Source organism: Taudactylus pleione, unplaced genomic scaffold, assembly GCF_031769625.1.
Source record: "Taudactylus pleione unplaced genomic scaffold, aTauple2 ptg000038l, whole genome shotgun sequence".
NCBI lineage: Eukaryota > Metazoa > Chordata > Amphibia > Anura > Myobatrachidae > Taudactylus > Taudactylus pleione.
The window spans coordinates 4,828,892-4,852,261 of record NW_028284440.1 but is presented as its reverse complement, the minus strand read 5'-3'; the positions used below and the strand labels follow the sequence as shown (position 1 = coordinate 4,852,261).

Genomic DNA, 23,370 nt, shown 5'->3' with positions numbered 1-23,370 from the left:
AATTAGCAGTCTGTGATTTACTAGGTTTATAGTAGGGATGTGCAGGCTCGGATAGGTTCGAGTTTGCACGTGGAGTTCGGATTTTTCCCTCCAAAAAAACGGAACTCAGAACGAGGCAAAACGTCATCTTACATGGACGAACATCATCATTCCTGGACTTTTGTCCTGGAATGATGATGTTCGTCCATGTAAGATGACGTTTTGCCTCGTTCTGAGTTCCGTTTTTTTGGAGGGAAAAATCCGAACTCCACGTGCAAACTCGAACCTATCCGAGCCTGCACATCCCTAGTTTATAGGCTGTATACAATAGTTTATTTTAGTCATTAGATATACAGTATTAAATAAAATTTAGATTTGTTATGCAAGTCATAGAGATAGAACAATATTGTTGAAAGTCAGAATAAGGAAAAGGATTGGGATTTTCTCTTATCTTTGCTTTGATCGCCATTTAGAGATAAGGGCAAATGCAGCTAAACATGCAAATCTGCCACTGGACAGACCACGTAAGGGGTAACAATGCATTTCTTCTTCGGGGCCCATGGGGTCCACAGCCATTACGTTGGGGTATGAATCCCGGTCACCAAACAGTTAATACAAACGAGCTCTCTGCTCCTAGGATGCACCGGGTTTCCTCCTCATATACCCCACCTCCTGCCTCAGGTAGCCAGTTCTTCCTGTTTGGTGTGTTCACCACATAGACAGTGGGACTGCTGGAGCAGTCCTGCAGACGAGTACAAAAAAAAAAGAGAGTTTTACTCTCTATCTCAGCGGGTGGTCTGAGCTGTCCTGGAAGCAGCCTCGCGCCTTATTGGAGGCGCACCGGCCACGCGCTGCAACTACCTCCTCCAGCGCCACACTGCTAGCCCCAGCAGGTCCTTGGTGGGGGATTCGGCAGGGGCTTTCTGGCCCTGGACCGCAACCGGATCAAGGGGATGGCAGGTAAGCAGGTGGTCGCGGCGGCCGCTGACACCGGGACCACGTGGCGGTCCGGCCTCCGGCGGTGAGACTGGCCAGAGGCACGCTGCAGTCAGGAGGCATATGGCTTGTTCGCTTCCCCGGCGGCCCCTCCCCCAATCCACACGCTAGTTCAGTCTCTGGCACAGTTGATTGTGGATTGTTCCTCCCAGCCTCCATATAGGGCAGCCAGCGTGTATGTCAGTTGCTCTCTGAACGCTGCTCTTACAAGAGGGATGCTGGGCAGTCTCCCTGTATACCTTGCCTACTGCTGGTCTAGGTTTTTACAGGGCTCTATCCTACCTAAGCTGAGGCTGATTATTGCAGTGAGAGCTTATATGCATATGGCTCGCAGAGTATTTATGCATGACGTGATTGTTGTTTATGGATACTGTTTCTTCTGTAAAAGAACTGTAATTCCTGTATACTGTCACTGTCTCTCCCCTTCTCTTGCTACAGGTGTGTGGGTTGAGAGTAGAAAGCAGCACATATACACTCAGAACCAGTGGCATAGTGTTATGTCTAAGGAGTCTGAGGGTCAGGTGGCGGGAGCCCCATTGCTTATATCCTGTGTAGCCTGCAAGGCAGGTTTGTCCCCACAGGACTTTCTACAAAATGGGCTTTGTGGGAACTGTTTCAGACACCCACCACACCAATTAAGTTTGCCTGTTTCAGGCCCTGAGCCTCCTTGGGTATCATTTTCTCAGGTTATGGCTCAGGTGGCGGGACGGCTGGCTGCCCCGGTACCACCAGTTTGGAGTTTGCCTCAGCAGATGCATCCTATGCCCGTGATGTGGCCGCCTTGGATGGACCCTGGTTCTGGTAAGGTTATGGCATCATCCTCGGGGGTTTTTCAGCCTCAGGCTGTCAAGCCAAAGCAGCCTAAATCTAGGCGCCATGTACCGCCTTACATGGGTGAGTACTCGAGTGCCTCCTCCGAGGAGGAACAGGCACAGGACTTTTCGCAGGAGTCTAGCTCCGAGGAGGGTGATGATCATTTCCCAGTAGCCGATGTCCCTTTTCTGATAAGGGCTGTAAAGTCGGTGTTAAATATCGAGGAAGGGGATCTTCCGCTTAGGAAAGCCCCCCTGTTCAAGTGCCAAAAAGTGGTTAAGGCAGAATTCCCAAAGTCTGAACATTTATCAGAACTTATGGAGGAAACCTGGGTCCGTCCGGATAAGATAAGCCATTCTTCTAAAAGAATGGCGCTTCTATATCCTTTTCCAGCAGAGGACTGTGCCAAGTGGGAGAATCCACCATCAGTTGATGCGCATGTGGCACAGCTGATTAAACGTACCACTTTGCTAATCCCAGCAGTTTCGCTGAAGGAAACCACGCATAGGAGACTGGAGTCTTGTCTCAAATCAATTTTTTCGCTGGCAGGAACGGCCACCCGCCCAGCTATGGCCACTGCCTGGGTAGCAAGAGCTATTGAGGAGTGGGCCAAAACTCTAACGAAGTCTTTACCAGATGCCTCTAAGGAGCAACTGGATATGATCTCCTTTATTAGAGAAGGGGCCTCTTATTTGGGTGATGCTGCCTTGGATGCAGGGATCCTTTCCTCTAAAGTTTCAGCTGAGTCCGTGGTGACACGTAGGATCCTCTGGTTGAAGAATTGGAGGGCAGATGTCGGGTCCAAAAAGGCCCTAGAATTCCTTCCATTCACAGGAGATGTGCTCTTTGGTCCAGAACTGGACAAAATTGTATCCTCCATGGCAGCCTCAAAGACGGCAGGTTTACCATCAGCAACCTCGTCTAAATTGAGGAGGGCGTCCTTTCGGGGGTTTCGGCCGCAGGGCAAGGCCAAAGGACAGCCCTCAGCAAGATTTCCACCAAGAAAGGCAGGACCCAGGAAGCCCTGGCAGAACAAACGTCCAGGATCTAGCGTCCAGGATAAACCAGTGGCCTGATGGGACGGGCCTCCCCCTGGGGGATCCCAGGGTGGGGGGCCGACTGCTTCGGTTCTCAGAGCCCTGGCACCTCACGACAGAGGATGCCTGGGTTCGGGGAGTTGTTTCCTGAGGGTACGCCCTGATGTTTTGGAGGACTCCTCCTCAAAGGTTCTTTTGTGTAAACCCGCAGGTGGGTTCAGAAAGAGCTTTGGCCCTTCAGAAGGCTATTCTTGCCTTACTAGCATCAGAAGTAGTGATTCCGGTGCCAGAGAACCAGTTCCGAGAGGGGTTTTACTCCAATCTGTTCTTGGTTCTGAAACCGAATGGGTCATACCGGCCTATTCGAAATCTGAGAGAGCTCAACAAATTTGTTCGAGCCCCCGGGTTCAGGATGGAAAAATTGCGATCGATTGTGTTGGCAATGGAACAGGGGGACTATATGGTGTCCCTAGACATACAAGATGCCTACCTTCACATCCCATTCACACAGGCTCATCAAAAATGTCTTTGTTTTGCCGTAGGGGAGGAACATTTTCAGTTCCAGGCCCTGCCATTTGGCCTGTCCACAGCCCCTCGGGTATTCACCAAGGTAATGGCAGTGATGATGGCATGCCTCAGGCGCCAAGGCGTCAGGATTTTGCCTTACTTGGATGACCTCCTGTTGCTGGGGCAGTCCCCACAGCAGTTACAGGATCATTTGAGGCTGACAGTATCATGTCTGTACAGTCACGGCTGGATCATAAACTGGCAAGAGTCGTCACCCTGTCCGGTACAACAGATGTGTCATTTGGGAGCGAGATTGGACTCCGTGGTGCAGAGAATATATCTGCCGTAGGAGAAGATCCTTGCTCTACAATCATGAATACGCAGGTTGCTTCGCAACAGGCAAATATCCGTTCTAGTAGCTATGCAGGTCCTGGGGTCGATGGTGGCCACCTTCAGGTTGGTGGAATACGCTCAATTCCACTCCAGACCACTGCAGCAATTCATTCTGTCTTGCTGGAACAAGGATCATCGCACGATCAGGTCCCAGCTGCTGCATCTCTCTCCAGAGGTACGGTTGTGCCTGACCTGGTGGTTGCAGACAAAGCATCTCAGGCAGGGTCGCCCCTTTTGGGTGTTGGATTGGACATTAGTCAAAACCGATGCCAGTCTTCAAGGTTGGGGGGCGATGACGGGGTCACACACTTTCCAAGGAAAGTGGTCAGTGACGGAAAGCCGGCTACCGATAAATATCCTTGAACTAAGAGCTATATTCAAAGCTTTAGTGCAGGCTCAGGAAATCTTAAAGGGCAGGTCGGTGCAGATACAGTCGGACAATCGCACCACGATCGCCTACCTAAATCATCAAGGGGGCACGAGGAGTCGGGCCGCCCTGGCAGAGGTATCAAGAATCCTGGTATGGGCAGAGACTTATCTGCCCACGATATCTGTCGTGTTCATTCCAGGAATCCTGAATTGGGAGGCCAATTTTCTCAGTCGGCAAGAGATAAATGCAGGGGAATGGGCACTACATCCACAGGTTTTTCGGAACCTTTGTTTGTATATTATTTATGTCATTTTAATTCTTTCTCATTTCATTAACACTTATTGATTTATACTTACACATCTTTTCTTTATACTTCACTATCACCTTTTTCCCTTTTTCGTGTGATGCCCTGGGGATGACCCTTGGTTGGAATTTTTTTGGGGTGCCTTGCTTCTCGGACGTGAACCCCTTAATGCTAGGGACGCCAGTATAGAGGAGCCTTGACGATTGGCCTGGCGCTTATTCATATATTTGCAAATGTATGTAACTAATACCTCTGAATCGCTATTATCATGTAGGATTTAAGTATTGTTTTTGCTGCAGTTTGCTGGGGGGGCAAATCTCTTTTTTTCTGTGTGCAGGTGGGGTCTACCAGAAATAGATCTGATGGCATCAAGAAGGAACAACAAGGTTCCCAGGTACGGATCCTGGACAAGAGATCCGAGAGCCGAGTTTATAGACGCACTGACAGTAAAGTGGCGTTACAAGCTGGTATATTTGTTTCCCCCATTTGCTCTTCTGCCCAGAGTGGTCAGAAAGATCAAACAAGAGGGCAGCACCGTCATATTAATAGCTCCGGCGTGGCCGAGACGGCACTGGTTCACAGATCTACGGTCTCTCTCCATAGACACTTCATGGCCTCTGCCATTGAGACCAGATCTGTTGCTACAGGGTCCCTGCTGGTACCCGGATCTTCATCGGCTATCTTTGACGGCATGGCTCTTGAGGCCTCCGTCTTGAGGGAAAAGGGGTTTTCCGAGTCTGTTATACGGATGATGCTGAAGGCACGGAAACCATCCTCAGCCTGTATATATTATAGGGTTTGGCATACTTTCTTTCAGTGGTGTGAACTGAAAGGGTATGATCAACATAAATTCCTGATATCCAGAGTGCTGGATTTTCTTCAAAGCGGTCTGAAAAAAGGGCTACGCCTGGCCTCTTTAAGGGTACAGGTGTCAGCTCTTTCAGTCTGGTTCCAACATAAAATTGCTCTGAGACCGGATATAAAGACCTTTTTTCAGGGGGTGTTGAGGATTCAGCCTCCCGTCGTTTCCCCGGTTGTTCCGTGGGACTTGTCTCTAGTTCTGAAGGTTTTACAGGCTCCTCCGTCGAGCCTTTAAATTCAATAGACAGCAAGTGGCTAACAGCAAAGACAGTATTCCTCCTTGCTATGGCATCTGCACGTAGAGTGTCGGATTTAGCTGCGCTTTCCTCCCGGGAGCCGTTCTTGATATTTCATCAAGATAGAGCAGTACTAAGTACTAGGGAGAATTACCTTTCCGAAAGTGGTGTCTAAATTTCATATTAATGAAGAAATAGTAGTTCCAGCATTTCAGGGCACAAGTCTCTCACAAGGTGAGGCTTCCCTTGATGTGGTCCGTGCGTTGAGAACTTATGTTAAACGCACGAGCAAATGGAGGAAGTCCGATTCACTTTTTGTGTTTTATGGTTGTCATAAGCGTGGCTGGCCAGCCAATAAACAGAAACTGGCCAGATGGATTCGCATGGCAATTTCATTGGCTTATACACAGGCTGGTATGCGTGTGCCGGATTCAGTGACGGCACATTCTACTGGGGCGGTAGGTCCATCATGGGCAGCCCGCCGGGGTGCTTCTGCTGAGCAATTATGTAAAGCAGCCACATGGTCTTCCATCCATACCTTTGTAAAATGTTATGCCTTTGACACTTTTGCCTCTCAGGATGCCTCCTTCGGGCGTAGGATTCTCCTCTCTTCCGAGAGTCAGGGGCGTCCCTGCCCGTAGGGATAGTGCTTTGGGATATCCCCAACGTAATGGCTGTGGACCCCATGGACCCCGAAGAAGAAAATAAGAGTTACGGTATAACATACTTTTGTTAACTCTTTTTCTTCGAGGTCCATGGGGTCCACAGGACACCCACCCAGACGCACCTGTAGTTCTGGGGGAGGTTTTTCCGTAGTTCTTCTCTTCAGAGTCTGGACTCGTAAGTATGGATCTTTTCTTTCTTACCCTTTGTTTGTCTCTGCCTGCTTGAGCTTGGAAAACGAACTGGCTACCTGAGGCAGGAGGTGGGGTATATGAGGAGGAAACCCAGTGCATCCTGGGAGCAGAGAGCTCATTTGTATTAACTGTTTGGTGACCGGGATTCATACCCCAACGTAATGGCTGTGGACCCCATGGACCTCGAAGAAAAAGAGTTAACAAAGGTATGTTATACCATAACTCTTATTTTTTTTGCATGTAGGAATTACTGCCTGCTCTTTGCATGTAGGACACATGTACTAGACAGCTTTGCTGTAACACTGCAATTAATACATGGCTAGGATAAGCCCTCTTCCATCTTCATATATGTCTGCCTTCCAACTTTATTTCCCATAACTTTAAATGAGTCCCAACATGCATATTCTTATGTATTAATGTTTCATGCTAGTCATGCGGTTATGAGGCTGTCTAGGTGCATGTTTGACGTTTGTGATATACATGCTACAGCTTTGTGTGGAATATTGAGCACAGGGTTGGCTTAATGAAAGGCCTAACCGTAGAATTTGCAATCTTCTTTTATCACTATATTATTTACTAGGGAGGAAACTACACTTCATCTCTGGATTTAGCAGCCATGTTATTATAAACACAGTTTAAAAATCACTTTTCAGAGTCTGTCAGAGGCTTTTTTTATGTGCATAATCCTTCTAAAAGAAAGCGCCACTATTGAGCATGTGCTGCCAGAGACACAAAAAATATGTACTTTGTTTAAGCCTTTCTAAGCTGACTGGTGCCACTTCTGAGGTAAAGACAGAACAATTATATCAGGAGACATAAAGCATCACTTCCAATTTACCTGGTTTAAAATAGAACAGAACAATGTTTGACTGCAACAGACCCACCAGAAAAGCTTGGTGAATGGGAACAGTAAATACCTGGGAAGTATTGCAACGTGAGCAAGGACGCTGCGAGTTCTTAGACACATGAGGAAGTTCTGGGTATTGTATTGTAGTAACTCAATTGTTTGTCCAAAGTAGATTAATGTCACATTTTGAGCACAGGTGTGACTTCACCCTTCACTTACATACCATTAATGCCACCTTTACTATAGGTTAAAGTTGGTATGTACAGCATATTTGCAGTTGTACGTTATTTATTCTCCGAGAAGTGGAGGTCCATGTGGGAGGTGCAGGAGGTGTGTTGTGGCAAATATCATCAATGAGGCTCCATGTTTTACAATGCCACAAATTACTGCACTGTGCCACAGGGGACGCGGCATGGTGACACGATTCATCGCAAATGGTATCAACAAGCCCTAAGACCACCTACTTCCTTGGGGATCTGGCTGATCTACACTACTGGGAGTACAGGAGAGTCTTCTGGATATTCTGAAAATGTCAACATACTGTATGGACCGTGCAGCAGAAGGTGAATCTATGGGAGGGAGGTTAGTGTTAGGCACTAGGTGGAGGGTTAGACTTTGGGAGGGGAGGTTAGGGTTAGGCACTAGGGGGAGGGTAAGACTTTGGGAGGGGAGGTTAGGCACTAGGGGTAGGGGAGAGTTAGGCTATGGGAGGGAAGGTTAGGGTTAGGCACTAGGGGGAGGGATAGGGTTAGTCTATAGGAGGGGAGATTAGGGTTAGGCACTATGGGGAGGGGGAGGTGTTAGGCTATGGGAGGGGAGGGTTAGGCACTAGGGGAAGGGTTAGGATTAGTCATACTTACTGCTGAAAGCCATGCAGTATCTGCCAGAAATCACCATGACATCATTGCCAGACCCAGAAGACACTACTGCAGACCACCAGAGATATTCTGTTAACATTGTAATCATGTCGTCATTTCTTTAGTGTCGACATGATGAATGTCACCGTGGTCAATGTCGGAATACTGCATGTTAACATTACGACCATTTCAAAATTCTCGCACCCACTGCACTACACAGTTGTTGGAAGTTCATCTACTGTATAGGGCATACTTGTGAACTGCCAATGACTGTGCAGCACAGCTGGAAGTTAAGTGAAGAGCTATGTGATCTTTGCTCAGAGTCCACTAGTGGCTACTAAAGTCCCTGCCAGGACACTGAAGGCAAGAACATTATCTTAGCGATCATATATTACTCAATAAACTTTGAAATATATACAGCGGGCAAAATAAGTATTGAACACATCAACATTTTTCTCAGTAAATATATTTGTAATGGGGCTATTGTAATGAAATTTTCACCAAATGTCAGCAACAACCCATGCAATGCACACATGCAAAGAAATCAAACCATAGATGTCCATAAATTATATTAGGTGTAATAATGTGAGATTACACAGGGAAACAGTAGTGAACATGCTTACTATAATGTATTTAATACTTTGTACAATAGCCTTTGTTGGTAATGACAGCTTTAAGACATCTCCTGTATGGAGAAACTAGTCGCATGCATTGCTCCGTGTGATTTTGACCCATTCTTCCACACAAACAGTCTTCAAATCTTGAAGGTTCCATGGGCCTCTTCTATGAACTCTGATCTTTAGTTCTTTCCATAGATTTTCAATTTGAGTCAAGTCAGGTGATTGGCTGGGCCATTCTAGCAGCTTTATTTTCTTTCTCTGAAACCAATTGAGATTGTCCTTGGCTGTGTATTTGTGTCCTTGGCCGTGTGTTTGGGATCATTGTCTTGCTGAAATGTTCACCCTCGTTTCATCTTCATGATCCTGGTAGATGGCAGCAGATTTTTATCAAGAATGTCTCGGTACATTTTTCCATTCATCCTTCCTTCAGTGATATGAAGTATGCCAGTACTGTATGCTGAAAAACAGCCTCACACCATGATGTTCCCACCTCCAAACTTCACCTTTGGTATGGTGTTTTGGGGCGATGTGCTGTGCCATTTCTCCTCCAAACATGGTGTGTATTATGGCATCCAAAGAGTTAAATTTTGGTCTCATCTGACCAGACTATATTCTCCCAGTATTTCACAGGCTTGTCCAAATGTTGTGCAGCAAACTTTAAACAAGCTTCAACATGCTTTTTCTTCAGCAATGGAGTCTTGTATGGTGAGCTTGCATACAGACCATGGCGGTTGAGTGCATTACTTATTGTTGTCTTTGAAACAATTGTTCCTGCTAATTCCAGGTCTTTTTGAAGCTCTCCACAAGTGGTCCTTGGCTCTTGGACAACTCTTCTGATAATTCTATTCACTCCTCTATCAGAAATCTTGTGAGGAGCACCTGGTTGTGGCCGGTATATGGTGAAATGATGTTCCACTTACCGATTATGGCCCCAACAGTGCTCACTGGAACATTCAGAAGTTTAGAAATCCTTCTGTACCCAATGCCATCAATATATTTTGCAACAATAAGGTTGCAAAGGTCTTGAGAGAGCTCTTTGCTTTTACCCATCAAGAGATGTTTCTTGTGTGACACGTTGCTAATGAGACACCTTTTTTTATAGGCCATCAGCAGGGACTGAACCAGCTTATATCAATTTGCACTGACAAGGGGAGAATTGCTTTCTAATTACTGATAGATTTCAGCTGGTGTCTTGGCGTTCCATGTCTTTTTGCACTTCCCTTTCTTCATGTGTTCAATACTTTTTCCCTGTGTCATTTCACATTAGTACACATAACTTAATTTATGGACATCTATGGTTTGATTTCTTTGCATGTGTAAATTGCATGGGTTGTTGCTGACATTTGGTGAAAATGTAATTACAATAGCCTCATTATAAATATATTTACTGAGAAAAATGTTGATGTGTTCAATACTTATTTTACTTGCTATAATATATATATATTTATATGCGTAGCACAGACATTATATCACAGCCCTACAAACACCTTCTAGTTATACTACAGATGAGCAAAGCGATCCAACAATATATCTGATCTATCGAATTAGGGCTGTGTCAGGGGTTCTCTAAACAAATTCAGAATCATTCTGGAATTTGTGACATGATCATCACTTTCCTTTCTAAATCAGATGGCAAAGATGAATCATTGTTATCAGCAACTTTGTGCTGCATTTACAAGTTATGGTAAATTGTACGCTTCAAACTGATAAAAAACTAAGGAACAAACAAAAATTATCTAAAGAGCCAATTAGCTGGAGAATTAAATCCTTGTATGTGGGATTCTGTATTTGAAGATCTTATAGATCTAGAGTAATGGTTAAAAGAGACACAGAAGGGATATCTCAGAGGTGTTGTTAATAGATACAGGGTTTGTTTTATACAGTCATCATATGAACAATTGCACTAAACACTTTGCAATTAGGCAAGCCAAAAAGCATGTTTGGCTTTTGAGCTATTTTTTATTCATTTTAGAATATCAATGAAAACAGTGAAAGGACTGAAGCAAATAAGAGGTCAACTCACAAAGTCTCCAGACTGTGGAGCCCGTCAAAGCATTTCTTTCCCAGGGAGTAGATCCTATTGTTATGGAGATGTCTGCAGGGGAACATTAAAAGCACAGTCAGGATAGCATGCTGCGCACAGTGAACCTATGCAAACTTCTTCAATGAGCGCTTCTAAAGAAACGTGTTTTCAAGCATGCACTTATTGTATACAAGTCAAGCACGGCAAAAGAATTTATTGGAGGGCATGCTCCTGAGGTTTTCACTTTCCTCCATCAAAAAGATTGGCAGCTGCTTTAGGATGCAAGAATGAATTGTGAAGATGTGCTGTATTATTTGTCCTCTGATCTCCAAGGTTTCTAGGACCTCCTTACACTGCTATTCTATAACATGCCGACATACTAATATGCAAAGCACAGCCTCGGAAACAGGCTATGGTACAATACAGAGGCTCAGTCATTACTCAGAAGCAGAATGCATTATCAGTACTATACAATCATTTTGAAAGGTGCAATTCTCAAAATGAATAAACTTAGACAAAACAATATGTTAGAAACGTTACTTTGTCAACATTAGCCTTCCAAGAATTTAAAACGTATCAAAAGCCCATAAAATCGGGTCTGGGTCTGTTTTTCAAATCCCACATACATTATTAGAAACTTATTACACTGCAATTTAAGTACAGACCTCAATGTGTCCTATGGACATACAGAAGAAACTTTGTAACTGAATGTTAATAAGCAAAATGTTCTTATGTGTCTCTTGAGGCTCAACAATGTAATGTCTGCCTGCGGCACATTTTACTCGGGGAAATATTTCCGCCAAAAAGAAATGGAAATTCCTGCTGGCTAACAATTTCCTGAAACCTGTATTAATATTCTAGCAGTGTAATGTCCAAACTTACATGTTCCACACAAGATAGCTTAATTCAACATATCCCTATCATAACAATGTTTTGACTGATTTCCTAATAACAACTCAACTAGCATTGCACTTACAATAACTGTTAAATATTATATTTTGATAATATACTGAAAAATGAATTATTCTGAAAACTGTATATTCTGCAAGGCTTGTATGAAGATAGGACAAGCTGTCTGAACACAGTGGAGGTAATTTATGAAGCACAAAATGTCCCACTCTGCTGCATGCCTGGATTTGCGCGAATGCGCTTCAATTTCTGCACAGGTTCATGGAGTTGTAAGACAAGATGGAAGCATATACAGAGTAGTCTAAGGGGTCTATTTACTAAGCAGTGTTAGGAGACAGAGTGAAAAGTGATAAGGTCCCAGCCAATCAGCTCCCAACTGTCATCTCACAGGCTGTGTTTGAAAAAATGACAGTTGGAAGCTGATTGGCTGGCACCTTATCACTTTTCACTCTGTCTGCTATCACTGCTTAGTAAATAGACCCCTACATTTGTACAGGCTGAAGGGGACAGTTGGGCAGAGTTAGGATATGATTTGGTAAAGCATGAAGTAGGCACAAGGGTGTAGCTAATTTACTGGTGCAGTGAAGAAATATAATTTCAGTTTGTGAAGTGAGTGTAGAAATGAGAGAACGTTGTGTATAAGATGCATTTGTGGGAAGTCCCGGCCTTTTCTCCTCCTCAAAAGGACCTAAATATTGCAGTAGGTTACAGGTAACAGTTATTGACATTTATTTTCTACCCATCATCCCTTCTCCCTCAAATAGAAGGACATGGGTCCAATTTTTTCTTACAGAAGTACTTTAAAAATTGTGAGGGAATAAGCCCATTTTACACAGAACACTGATGGTTGCTAATATATATGCATTAGGAAAAGTAAATAAACTTAACATAAAATTATGTATATTATATTACATAATGAGACCTTTTGCTAATTGGGTAATTTGCTCGTCTCTCTTGAAAGCGATACTTTTGTGCAAAACAAATGGGAACTGAGATTTTACTGGTAATCCAGAAACATATGCTAAACCTCAATGGTTACATCATTCATTACTATCAATTCTCCAATGACTCTCAGTGATTATTTCTCCTCCAGTGTGTAATCCATAAACACAAACTCACAAGACTACAAGGCTTGACAGGTTCCTGAAGGCATGGTCTGGTATGTGGTGAATCTTGTTTAATGCCAAGGTCATGGCCTGTAGAGCGGACAGATTTTCCAGCGCCCTAACTGGAATCTCAGTCAGAGAATTGTCATCCAACCATAGGTGACGAAGGGAATGAAGCCCGGAAAAGCAGTTTGGTGGCACATAGCTGATGTGATTTGCATCCAGCCGCCTAGAGTAAAAACAAAACATGCCTAGCGTTATTTACAGAGTAATTGTAAAGCATTAGTGTGACAGAATGTGATTAAGAACTGGGTCTAGGTCTATCTCATCCACATCCCCCTAGTCCGCTGACTGTAAGTATATATAAAATATGTATGTACTTAAACTTCAAGCTGCCAAGCACATATTTTAGATATTGAGTGGTAATACATTATACTGCTAACGATGATGTTTTATAATGCTGTTTTAAGCAAGTTTTTACTTGCTTATAGTGTTTTCTTCATTTTATTACACCAAGAACAAGCACCACCTAACAACAGGTAGAAAGTGATACAGTAGCTGTAAAATCATGGAACCATTACTATGGGGTCACATCATGTACAGCGCACTGTGGAGCTGATTCATACCCGCTCGCTAGGATGCGTTCGCTCGTAGTTGGCTGATTTTAGCAATCTGCACATGCGTATGCAGTGCGCGAACCAGTGCGAGAGATCGGGAAGCATTCACTCGCTGAGCATAGACTGCCCAGCAGAGTGAGTGACAGGAGAAGCCGTTTGTGGGTGATGACAGGGGCTGGCCATTCACAAGGGGAGTGCAGGTATGAACGCAGGCGTGCCTGAATGTCCTAACGCCGTTTCAGAGGCGTGCATAATTAAAAGGCAGCGTCATTGTACACGTCACCTGGTTGTATTTCACACTGAAGTGATCGCAGTGCTTGCGGCAGGGTATAGTCAACCTCAAGCACTGTGATAGCATCTGATGGTCCTCGATGTACCGATGGTTTCATACACTTCCTGGAGACGCAAGTGGGCGTCTTAAAACAGGCTGGTGGGCATCTGCATACTTAAAGTGATTGCACACCAAGACATAGTGGGCGTGCTTATGCCATGCCGTGCGATCGCCTGCCTTGCTGGGTGTATGCCGGATTTGCATACGCTGAGTGCAAGCGAATGCTTTTAGCGAGCGGGTCTGAAGGAGCTCCAGTGCTCGATCAAACTGTGCGATCTTTACCAAATCAAGAGTGACAAAATCTTTTTAAAAAGTGTTACTGACCTGGAATGGCTGTCTTCATGGAGCAATTTGTCTCTATAAGAAACTTCTATGCGCTCTTTTCTCATAAAGGCACAGTACTGCTGACATTTGACATGGACTCCAGTATTGTCACAGTGCTTTTCTATGCTCGCAGCTAATTAGCCAATCATTGTTTTCTGCAGCTAACTGAAACTAACCTGCCATTGAGCCTTTTTAGGAAGGGTTTAGAGAAAGCAAACAAGCGTGGAAAGTGTTATGTTTTGAATATATAAGCAGATTGATTTTACTGTTGGGACAATTAGCTGTTTAAATTAAAACTTATTTTTCTTTTAAGAATAGTGATAAGAGTGTGGGGCTGGGAAAGATGTGGAAAAGATATTGGCTCTCTCACATTGTTTTAGAAACCTTTGAAATGTTATATCCCAGCCCCTTAGTGATAAGTGGACTAGAAACATTGCTTGAGAAATTAGAGAATATAAAAATACAGCTACTTTGGTACCACTTTTGGGCAGCGTTTCATGAAATACAGCTGCTACAGTACTACTTATGGGCCATGTCACAAACTCTCAGACGGATTGTGGATGCTACCCGTATTCAGGGAATTGGCTAGACCTATTCCTGAGGCGCGGAGTCTAATGTGCCAGCAGTTTTCACCAGGGACCCTCCCAAGACGGTATGGACTTGGCTGTGTCCGACACACAGGTCGCAGCCCTCAGGTTAGGTTTCCCTATACAGGTGCTGGCGAACTTGGTTGGTATGCAGGAGACTTGAGCGTAGTCGACTAGTCGGGTCAGAGCCAAACAGACGAGACGGTACAATGGAGCAGGCGTAAACGGGTCACAGGGAATAGCCGAGGTCAGAACCAGATTTCAACGCAGAATCAGAGTCATGAACAAGCCAAAGTCAGAACCAAAAGTCAGGATATGCACAGGAACGCTGGAGTATGGGATTGGAGCCTATACTCTGGCACTGGAGTGCTCCCAGGAACTTCCTTTTAAAGGTCAGAGTTCAACCCCAACCCAAATCAATACTCCCTATTCTAGTGCCTGCCTCTTTAAATCTTATGCAGAGCAGCGCGTGCGCTCCTATGGGAGCCGTGGCTGCCTGCACACAGCCGACGGAGGAGAGGAACAGCTGACAGCGGGTGCCAGGGATCTCCCGCCCGCTGTCCCATGCTGGTCTGGTCCCCAGCGCCGCCGGACCAGGTAAGTAAGACCTAGATTCGGCGACGCTGTGACAGGCCACAGGTAAAATACAGCTGCTGCAGTACTACTTATGGGCCACAGGTAAAATACAGCTGCTGCAGTACTACTTATGGGCCACAGGTAAAATACAGCTGCTGCAGTACTACTTATGGGCCACAGGAAAAATACAGCTGCTGCAGTACTACTTATGGGCCACAGATAAAATACAGCTGCTGCAGTACTACTTATGGGCCACAGATAAAGTACAGCTGCTGCAGTACTACTTATGGGCCACAGATAAAATACAGCTGCTGCAGTACTACTTATGGGCCACAGATAAAATACAGCTGCTGCAGTACTACTTATGGGCCACAGATAAAATACAGCTGCTGCAGTACTACTTATGGGCCACAGATAAAGTACAGCTGCTGCAGTACTACTTATGGGCCACAGGTAAAATACAGCTGCTGCAGTACTACTTATGGGCCACAGATAAAGTACAGCTGCTGCAGTACTACTTATGGGCCACAGATAAAGTACAGCTGCTGCAGTACTACTTATGGGCCACAGATAAAGTACAGCTGCTGCAGTACTACTTATGGGCCACAGATAAAGTACAGCTGCTGCAGTACTACTTATGGGCCACAGATAAAATACAGCTGCTGCAGTACTACTTATGGGCCACAGATAAAATACAGCTGCTGCAGTACTACTTATGGGCCACAGGAAAAATACAGCTGCTGCAGTACTACTTATGGGCCACAGGTAAAATACAGCTGCTGCAGTACTACTTATGGGCCACAGATAAAATACAGCTGCTGCAGTACTACTTATGGGCCACAGGTACAATACAGCTGCTGCAGTACTACTTATGGGCCACAGGAAAAATACAGCTGCTGCAGTACTACTTATGGGCCACAGGTAAAATACAGCTGCTGCAGTACTACTTATGGGCCACAGGTACAATACAGCTGCTGCAGTAGCACTATTGGGCTATGGGTGACTAAATACAGCTGCTACAGTACCACATATGGGCCACAGGTGATGAAATACCGCAGATGCAGTACCACTTATGGACCATAGGTGTATAAATACAGCCACTTCAGTACCACGTATGGGCCAAAGGTGATGAAATACAACTGCTACAGTAACCCATATGGGACAGAGAAATGCAGCTGCAGCAGTATCATCTATTGGCCATGGGTGATGGAATCAAACAGTCTTCCAGTGCTTACGGCTTAGAGTATATAAACATTTTTAGCAAGATTTGCAGTGTATTTAGGGTAAAATGTCCACCAATTTATAATTATATCAATATACCTAGCAATTGTTATATGAATGTCACTCACTAGCAAAGATCAAAGGTACAGTAACACAGGGGTAGGAAATGTGATGCTGCTGGGGTGGGGTACTGGACATCACTGGGACATGCCTTGCTCAGCTATGAGATTGGATGTGCAATTCTGGGACAACCTCTTCTCCCAGGTAAGTCCCAATGCTGTACAAGCTCTATTGTAAATATGCTGCAACGCACCCAGGAGTTACGACACCATTTTTACTGGCATGATTTTCGTGTCTATATACAGAGATGTGTAAACAATATAGCATACACATGGTGATAGTTTCACATGTATCAATCTGTTTTATGGAAACAGTTCTGAGAGTAACATATACTGGCTCTTAAACGTGCAAAACTCCCTGCAGCTGGATATAATTATTTTATATACAGTATGTGTATACACAACCCTGTTATTGTAGGAATTTTACACTTATTTATGTAAATTAACAAACTGTAAAAGTAATGTAAGTATCAGCAAACAGTAAAATAAGTGTCCATCCAGCAGAGTATTGTGTGCATACAGAAATGCCAGCTGCTAACAGTGCTCCTCTAATGCCCCCCCCACCAGAAAGCTCACCAGGGCTTCACAGCAGTTGAAATGTAGGTGTCAGGCTTTGACAAGTGTTTGCAATACAAAAACAGATTATAAATCCAAACAAGTCAAAGCTCTATCAAGAAATGGACAAGGTTGAAATGTTTAGATGTTTCCATCAGACATACCTCGGGCAGAATCATTTTTATTTCACAGGCTGAGGATTTTTTTGTTGACTTTTTAGTTATGTGTAGACCCTGAAAGTAACTGTATATTTTAATGAAACTCCCAGGATATGCTCAATCCAGGATTCCACTCTAGATTGGGATAAATTCCAAGCAAGATTTAAAATAATGGTTATTTGTCCAATCACAGTCAAACTTGTGTGTGTGGTTTTATACAGCCAGTGAATTACTGTATATGAAATATTTTTATTTCAAAGATGTATAATAAAATACCACACAGCCCATATTCAGTGGTGTTCAATGTAGAGTTTATTCTAGTGACTATTTTCCAGTACAGAGGGCCTGATTCAGAGCCGGACGCTATTTGCGCTCGCTCGTTCAGAAAAAGGGGCCGGCTATTTAAATTGAGCGCTCGCTCTTTGCGGTCTGTTGACGCCTCTATGTCTGAGCGAGCGAACAAAACATGCGCTCGCTATTTTGTAAAGACGCCCCTTTGCCGTTCGCATCATACGTCATCTCCGCTATTTATCAGATTAATAGAAAGGCGTCTGAACTGCCCGCAGTGCTTGTGGTTGGATTTTCCTACCGCAATCATGCGAACAGTTCAGGCTAAGAGACAACCAAGTGACGTGGCCGATGACGCTGCTTTGTTAATTATGCACACCCTTAAAACGCCCGTTTTGACCGTTTGGCACGCCTGCGTTAGGATCATCACTCCCCGTTTTCAAGCACCTTCCCCTTTTACCACCCACAAATGCCTCATCCTGTCACTCAAATTAGCAGGCACTCGCTATTTTGCGAACACACGATTTCCGACCACACTGACTGGTTGGCTCATGCGCATTACGACCCATACGCATGCACAGATGTGCGAACATTGCTCGGAGTGAACGAGTGGCCGCTTACGAGCGGCTCTGAATCAGGCCCTGAGAGCATGTGCATTCAATGTAAAGCAAATTTTTGTGACCTCTATACAATATAGAGAAAATTGTAATATTCACTGTACCATGTATTGAGCGTCTAGTGTCATCTAAACAATACAAAATAAATTCTAGTAACCAATTTTAATTTCAAAGTGTATTCTAGAAACTGATGCGGTACAGAGAGCATTCTGCTGACAACTATACAAAACACTACACAATATACAGAGAATTCTAGTAATCAATATATAATACAGAGGGCATTCTCGGGATAATAGATTAAATCTCTGATATGTGACATACTTCTCAGCTGTCTTGATTTAGGAGCTCTGTAATACTGTCCCAAACAGGTTTGCTTTGTTCTGATGGGCCGGGCAGTTGGTGTGGTAACTGCTATTCCTACTTGCCATGTTATGTTCAACATTCAAAGGGCAGGAACAGGACAGGGTCTGTCCATGCATTAAAAAATGCTGTTTACACCATCATGAAATGTGGCTTCATTCTCAGTGGCTCTTTGACTTAAGGCCCCCATACATCAGCAGTTGATTGCAGCAATCGTGCAATTTGCAATCAATTGTGTATAAAAAATCTTTCCCTTTTTCAATCGATTGTGACAATTCTGCAATCTGCAATCGATTGAAAAAGGGAAAGATTTTTATACACAATCGATTGCAAATTGCACGATAGCGGCAATCATTTGCTGATGTATGGGGGCCTTTACTCTGAACTGTAGCAGATCATTGCACCATGCTGACCAATTATAATTTGTTCTCTGTGCACACACTGTGTCACCCAGAGGAGATCAGGGAATACAGCACTGACTTTGATTGGCCTGCATGAAGCAGTAGGCTGCTCTGAAAGCAGTTTCAGGGGGAATTCAATTAGATGTGATAAACCAAAAACTTAACATCGGGGAAGTTTTTGCACAATTTGCATGTTTTGGTGCAATATTTTCACATGATTTGTCTTTGCGTGCTCCCGTTTTTTTGCACTATCCAATTTCAAAAGACGCAAAAACGTATTTGCACGAAAACTGTTCGTGGAGTAACCTGCGAAAAGTACAAGTGAATTTAGGGAAATCTGTACCCCTTAATATAGGTAACTTGGGGTTCTTAATTAATAAAAAATATTTTTGCCAAATTAGTCATTGGGGGGATGCCCAAGGGATCCTGAACCAAGAGCCTGATTCACAGCTGATCGCTATTTGCGAGCGCATGCTCTGAATCAGGGCGGGGAGTTTTTTTTCTTTCCTGTCCGCTCGCTAAGCTGTGGGTGCCCACCCACAGCTAGTGCAAGTGGGCAGGAGATGGTCGTGATTATCACGACAATCGGCATTGCGAGGAGACCCTAAAGTAGGGTCTCAGCACTCGCAATGCCGAGTGGACTTCCAGCTCTAATAGAGCCGGAAGTCCACTACTGACATCACGAGTGATGTCAGTAGGGACGCCCACAAACGGCAGGCATTCCTTCGGGAATGCCTCTGTTTGTTCAGCCACCCCCCCTACCAGCCTACAAACGGGGTGACCTGTCGATCAACATCGACAGCCGCCCCGTTTTGTTGCGAGCCCCGGAGCGAGTGAAGTTCTCACTCGCTCTGGGGCATGCGCATGGTACATGCCGCGCGTGCGCACTGGGCCACCATCGACCCCGCTTGCGAGCGGGTCTGAATCAGGCCCCAAGTCCCCATATTTCTAAGCAAAAATAGGGATTTTCCACAACTTTTCACCTGCTCTGAGATGATGAAAACAGTTTGCCGGTTTTTGTCTATGGAGAATTCGCACATGGGAAAACTTTGACAATAGGATTGCACGATATGCATTTTGTGCGAAAACTTCGCAACTGTGAAAACTTTTCGCCAAGCTGCGGCTTTTCTCGGCTAATGAATCCAGCCCTCAGTCTGTTACATACTAAGTGATTCAAATACACAAGCTGTGTTTCTGGGCACATAGAAAACCCTCTATGTGAGCACTTCAATTTCTGTATTGCAAGCACTAGAAGAGATTTCACAATCAGCAAAAAAAGTGACAACATGTTCTGTAGAATCATTAGTGAAAGAAAAAAAAAATGAAGGAAAAGTAAGGTTACAAATTGAATAGACAAAGAATTTGCAGGCTGCCTAAATACTGTAAATCATTTTACTCTTTGAAAATTCAAAGATCACCTACGCTAAAGGGGAAAGTTACATTTTGCTGTACTGAAGACACAACTATATTTACGATAGAGGATGTGGTCCAGGTGTTATGCACCCAAAGGTACAAGTAACAGAAGTACCAGCAGTGCTTGCTGCACTTTTAACCGATCACTTCAATTGCTGTTGACAGGTGTAATTCAATGTGATTGGAGAATAGAACATAAAGTTCCACTACACAAAAACGTCAGGAGTGAAAATATGATATCTATAGATTCTCACTTCAATAATAGGGAAATTCCTATTAAGAATTGTAACTATTTTCTTTGGATTTATTGCTGAGGTATCGTGTCAAATAAGTCACCAAGTGGTTTTATCATTTCACTATAAACCTCCACTTAAGCTAGACTATAGAAAGAAAGACACAACGTATGAGGTCACAAACTAATTTATTGCTAGAATTATAATTGGTTATTATTATGTAGTGGCAGGAAATAAGCAGGCATACCTTGGGCCACAGAGCAATAAGAACATTTAAATAGACAGGGCAGATTTCCACTTCAGCGCACACAGGATTGGGCAGTACCACCTCTCCCTTAATTGGTTTTGCACTGGTCCCTTCCTGAGATCAGACCAGGTCCTTCCATGAGGTAGTCTGAAACTTGCTGCTCTGAAAGGGGAATTGCCACCCAAACACTCTTGTGCCACAACAGGCCACTGAGGGCGCCAAGAGGGGTGAACAGGTACTAATTTCCCGGGCCCAGGCTTATTGGAGGACCTGAGTCCATCCCCCCCCCCTTTCACCTGTTAGTGGCAGCAGCCTCTCTCCCCAGCCTAGCACACAATGCTTTGTGCTGGGCTGTGGGGGGTCCAGAGAACCTGCTACCACTGAGCTCAACAGTACAGTATTCCTTTGCCTTCACTTGAGGAAGTGATCTCACTGATTGCGCCCCCCCTTCCCCCGATATGCCCTTGGTTGAATCTAAGTACGGCACTTCCCTGGTGGTGCGATTAGGCCACACTCCCTGCAGTACCCAGCCCGGTGCCGCTCTCTATGCCCCTGATCTCTACGCTTTGGCTTTCTGCCAAGCTGTGCCTGCCCTGTTAGAAAAAAGCCCACGAAATTACATTCCAATGAAAATAAAAACCAAACAAGTCGGGTGAGTCGGAAGGGATCACCAACTGGAAAGAGCAAAATGGAGCAGGTTCCTGCCTATTTATATGAAATACCTAACCACACTCCTTGAAAACCTGGCTAAGAAAACTGACACCTAACTGGTGTTCTAACATCTGATAGTAACCCTTAATCTGGGCACACACCTTTTCGTTCACAAGCTGATTGGGTTAAACTCTCCCGATCAGTCGATCAGTGTGAACCCAGCATGACCCTCTGTCAGCTGCTGCAGAGCACCATACACACTGTGCAGACATAGATCCTGACTGTTGCTGGAGCGTTAAGAGCAGTTTATCGGATAACGGTCCTGCAACGGTACAGCATACACACCTACACAATCGTCGGCCCGATCATCCAATATTGGGTGAATGGGCCAAGGATTGAATAGGTGTGTACCCAGCTTTACTCTCCCTGATGTAAAAAACTTGGGTACTTATATATCCTCATACTTAAGTATTCAGATACTTTAAATGCAGTGAAATGTTTTGACTAAGTAACTAAAGTGATAGATCATAGTGGATTCCTGGATATAGCTTACTTATATTATAGTCTGACATAGTTTACCACAATAAATGAATTCAGAAAGTAGAAACCCAATATGGAATGGATACGATTTGGTTAGAGGACAGGAGAGTGTATTGAAGTTAATGGCGTAAGCTCAGATGAAGGGCTGGCAACCAGTGGGGTCAGTCTTGGGTCCTATTTTGTCTAATGTATTCATTAGTGATTGTACTTGTGGTCTACAAAGGAAGTTATGTCTTTTTGCAGATTATACAAATATTTGTACCAGGGATGATAGCCAGGAATGGTTGATTCAAATGTGTCACAGTTCAGGGAAAATAGAGAAAAACTGTGGAATCTTAAACTTAATACAGTAAATAAAAATAAATACATAATAAAATAATATTAAAACTTCTTATTAGGTGATCTCACTAGTAGATGTCTCAGTATCTCATTTTTTGTCTCACCTCACTCTTCTAATCCATTCTTTCCTATGTAACCTAGTTATGCTAGATGTCCATGTGATGAGTCTCTGAAGCTGAAATTCAGAGTAAATGATATAATACTATGTTATAGGATTTCTCATATAAATTAGCTATTGAACAGCCTTTAAGTATGTATTTACTAAATGTTTCCTAATAAGCAGACAATTAGGTAGCACTGCTGACACAATACAGATTATGTTTATGTAACAATTATAGCCAGTGGTGTACAGCCAAGGCCAAAAGTTTTGAGACTGACACAAGTATTGGTTTTCACAAAGTTTGCTGCTTCAGTGTTTTTAGACCTTTTTTCAGATGTTACTATGGTATACTGAAGTAATATTACAAGCATTTCATAAGTGTCAAAGGTTTTTATTGACAATTACATTAAGTTTATGCAAAGAGTCAATATTTGCAGTGTTGACCCTTCTTTTTCAAGACCTCTGCAATTCGCCCTGGCATGCTGTCAATCAACTTCTGGGTCACATACTGACTTATGGCCGCCCATTCTTGCCTAATCAATGCTTGGAGTTTGTCAGAATTTGTGGCTTTTTGTTTGTCCACCCGCCTCTTGAGGATTGACCACAAGTTCTCAACAGGATTAAGGTCTGGGGAGTTTCCTGGCCACGGACCCAAAATGTTGATGTTTTGTTCCCAGAGCCACTTAGTTATCACTTTTGCCTTATGGCAAGGTGCTCCATTATGCTGGAAAGGCATTGTTCATCACCAAACTGTTCTTGGATGGTTGGGAGAAGTTGCTCTTGGAGGATGTTTTGGCACCATTCTTTATTCATGGCTGTGTTCTTAGGCAAAATTGTGAGTGATCCCACTCCCTTGGCTGAGAAGCAACCCCACACATGAATGGTCTCAGGATGATTTACTTTTGGCATGACACAGGACTGATGGTAGTGCTTACCTTTCCTTCTCAGGACAAGCGTTTTTCCAGATGCCCCAAACAA

General features: G+C 44.1%; 1 protein-coding gene across 1 annotated transcript in view; it reads right to left on the bottom strand.

The window, feature by feature from the left end:
* The window catches only part of LGR5 (leucine rich repeat containing G protein-coupled receptor 5), a 197,427-nt gene that overhangs the window by 62,580 nt on the left and 111,477 nt on the right, over nt 1–23,370 (bottom strand). The window contains exons 5-6 of the mRNA XM_088452470.1: nt 12,729–12,944; nt 10,701–10,772 (exon numbers count right to left, since the gene is read on the bottom strand). Of these exons, the coding sequence (XP_088308596.1) occupies nt 10,701–10,772; nt 12,729–12,944 (288 nt within the window). The remainder of the gene's footprint in view (nt 1–10,700; nt 10,773–12,728; nt 12,945–23,370) is intronic.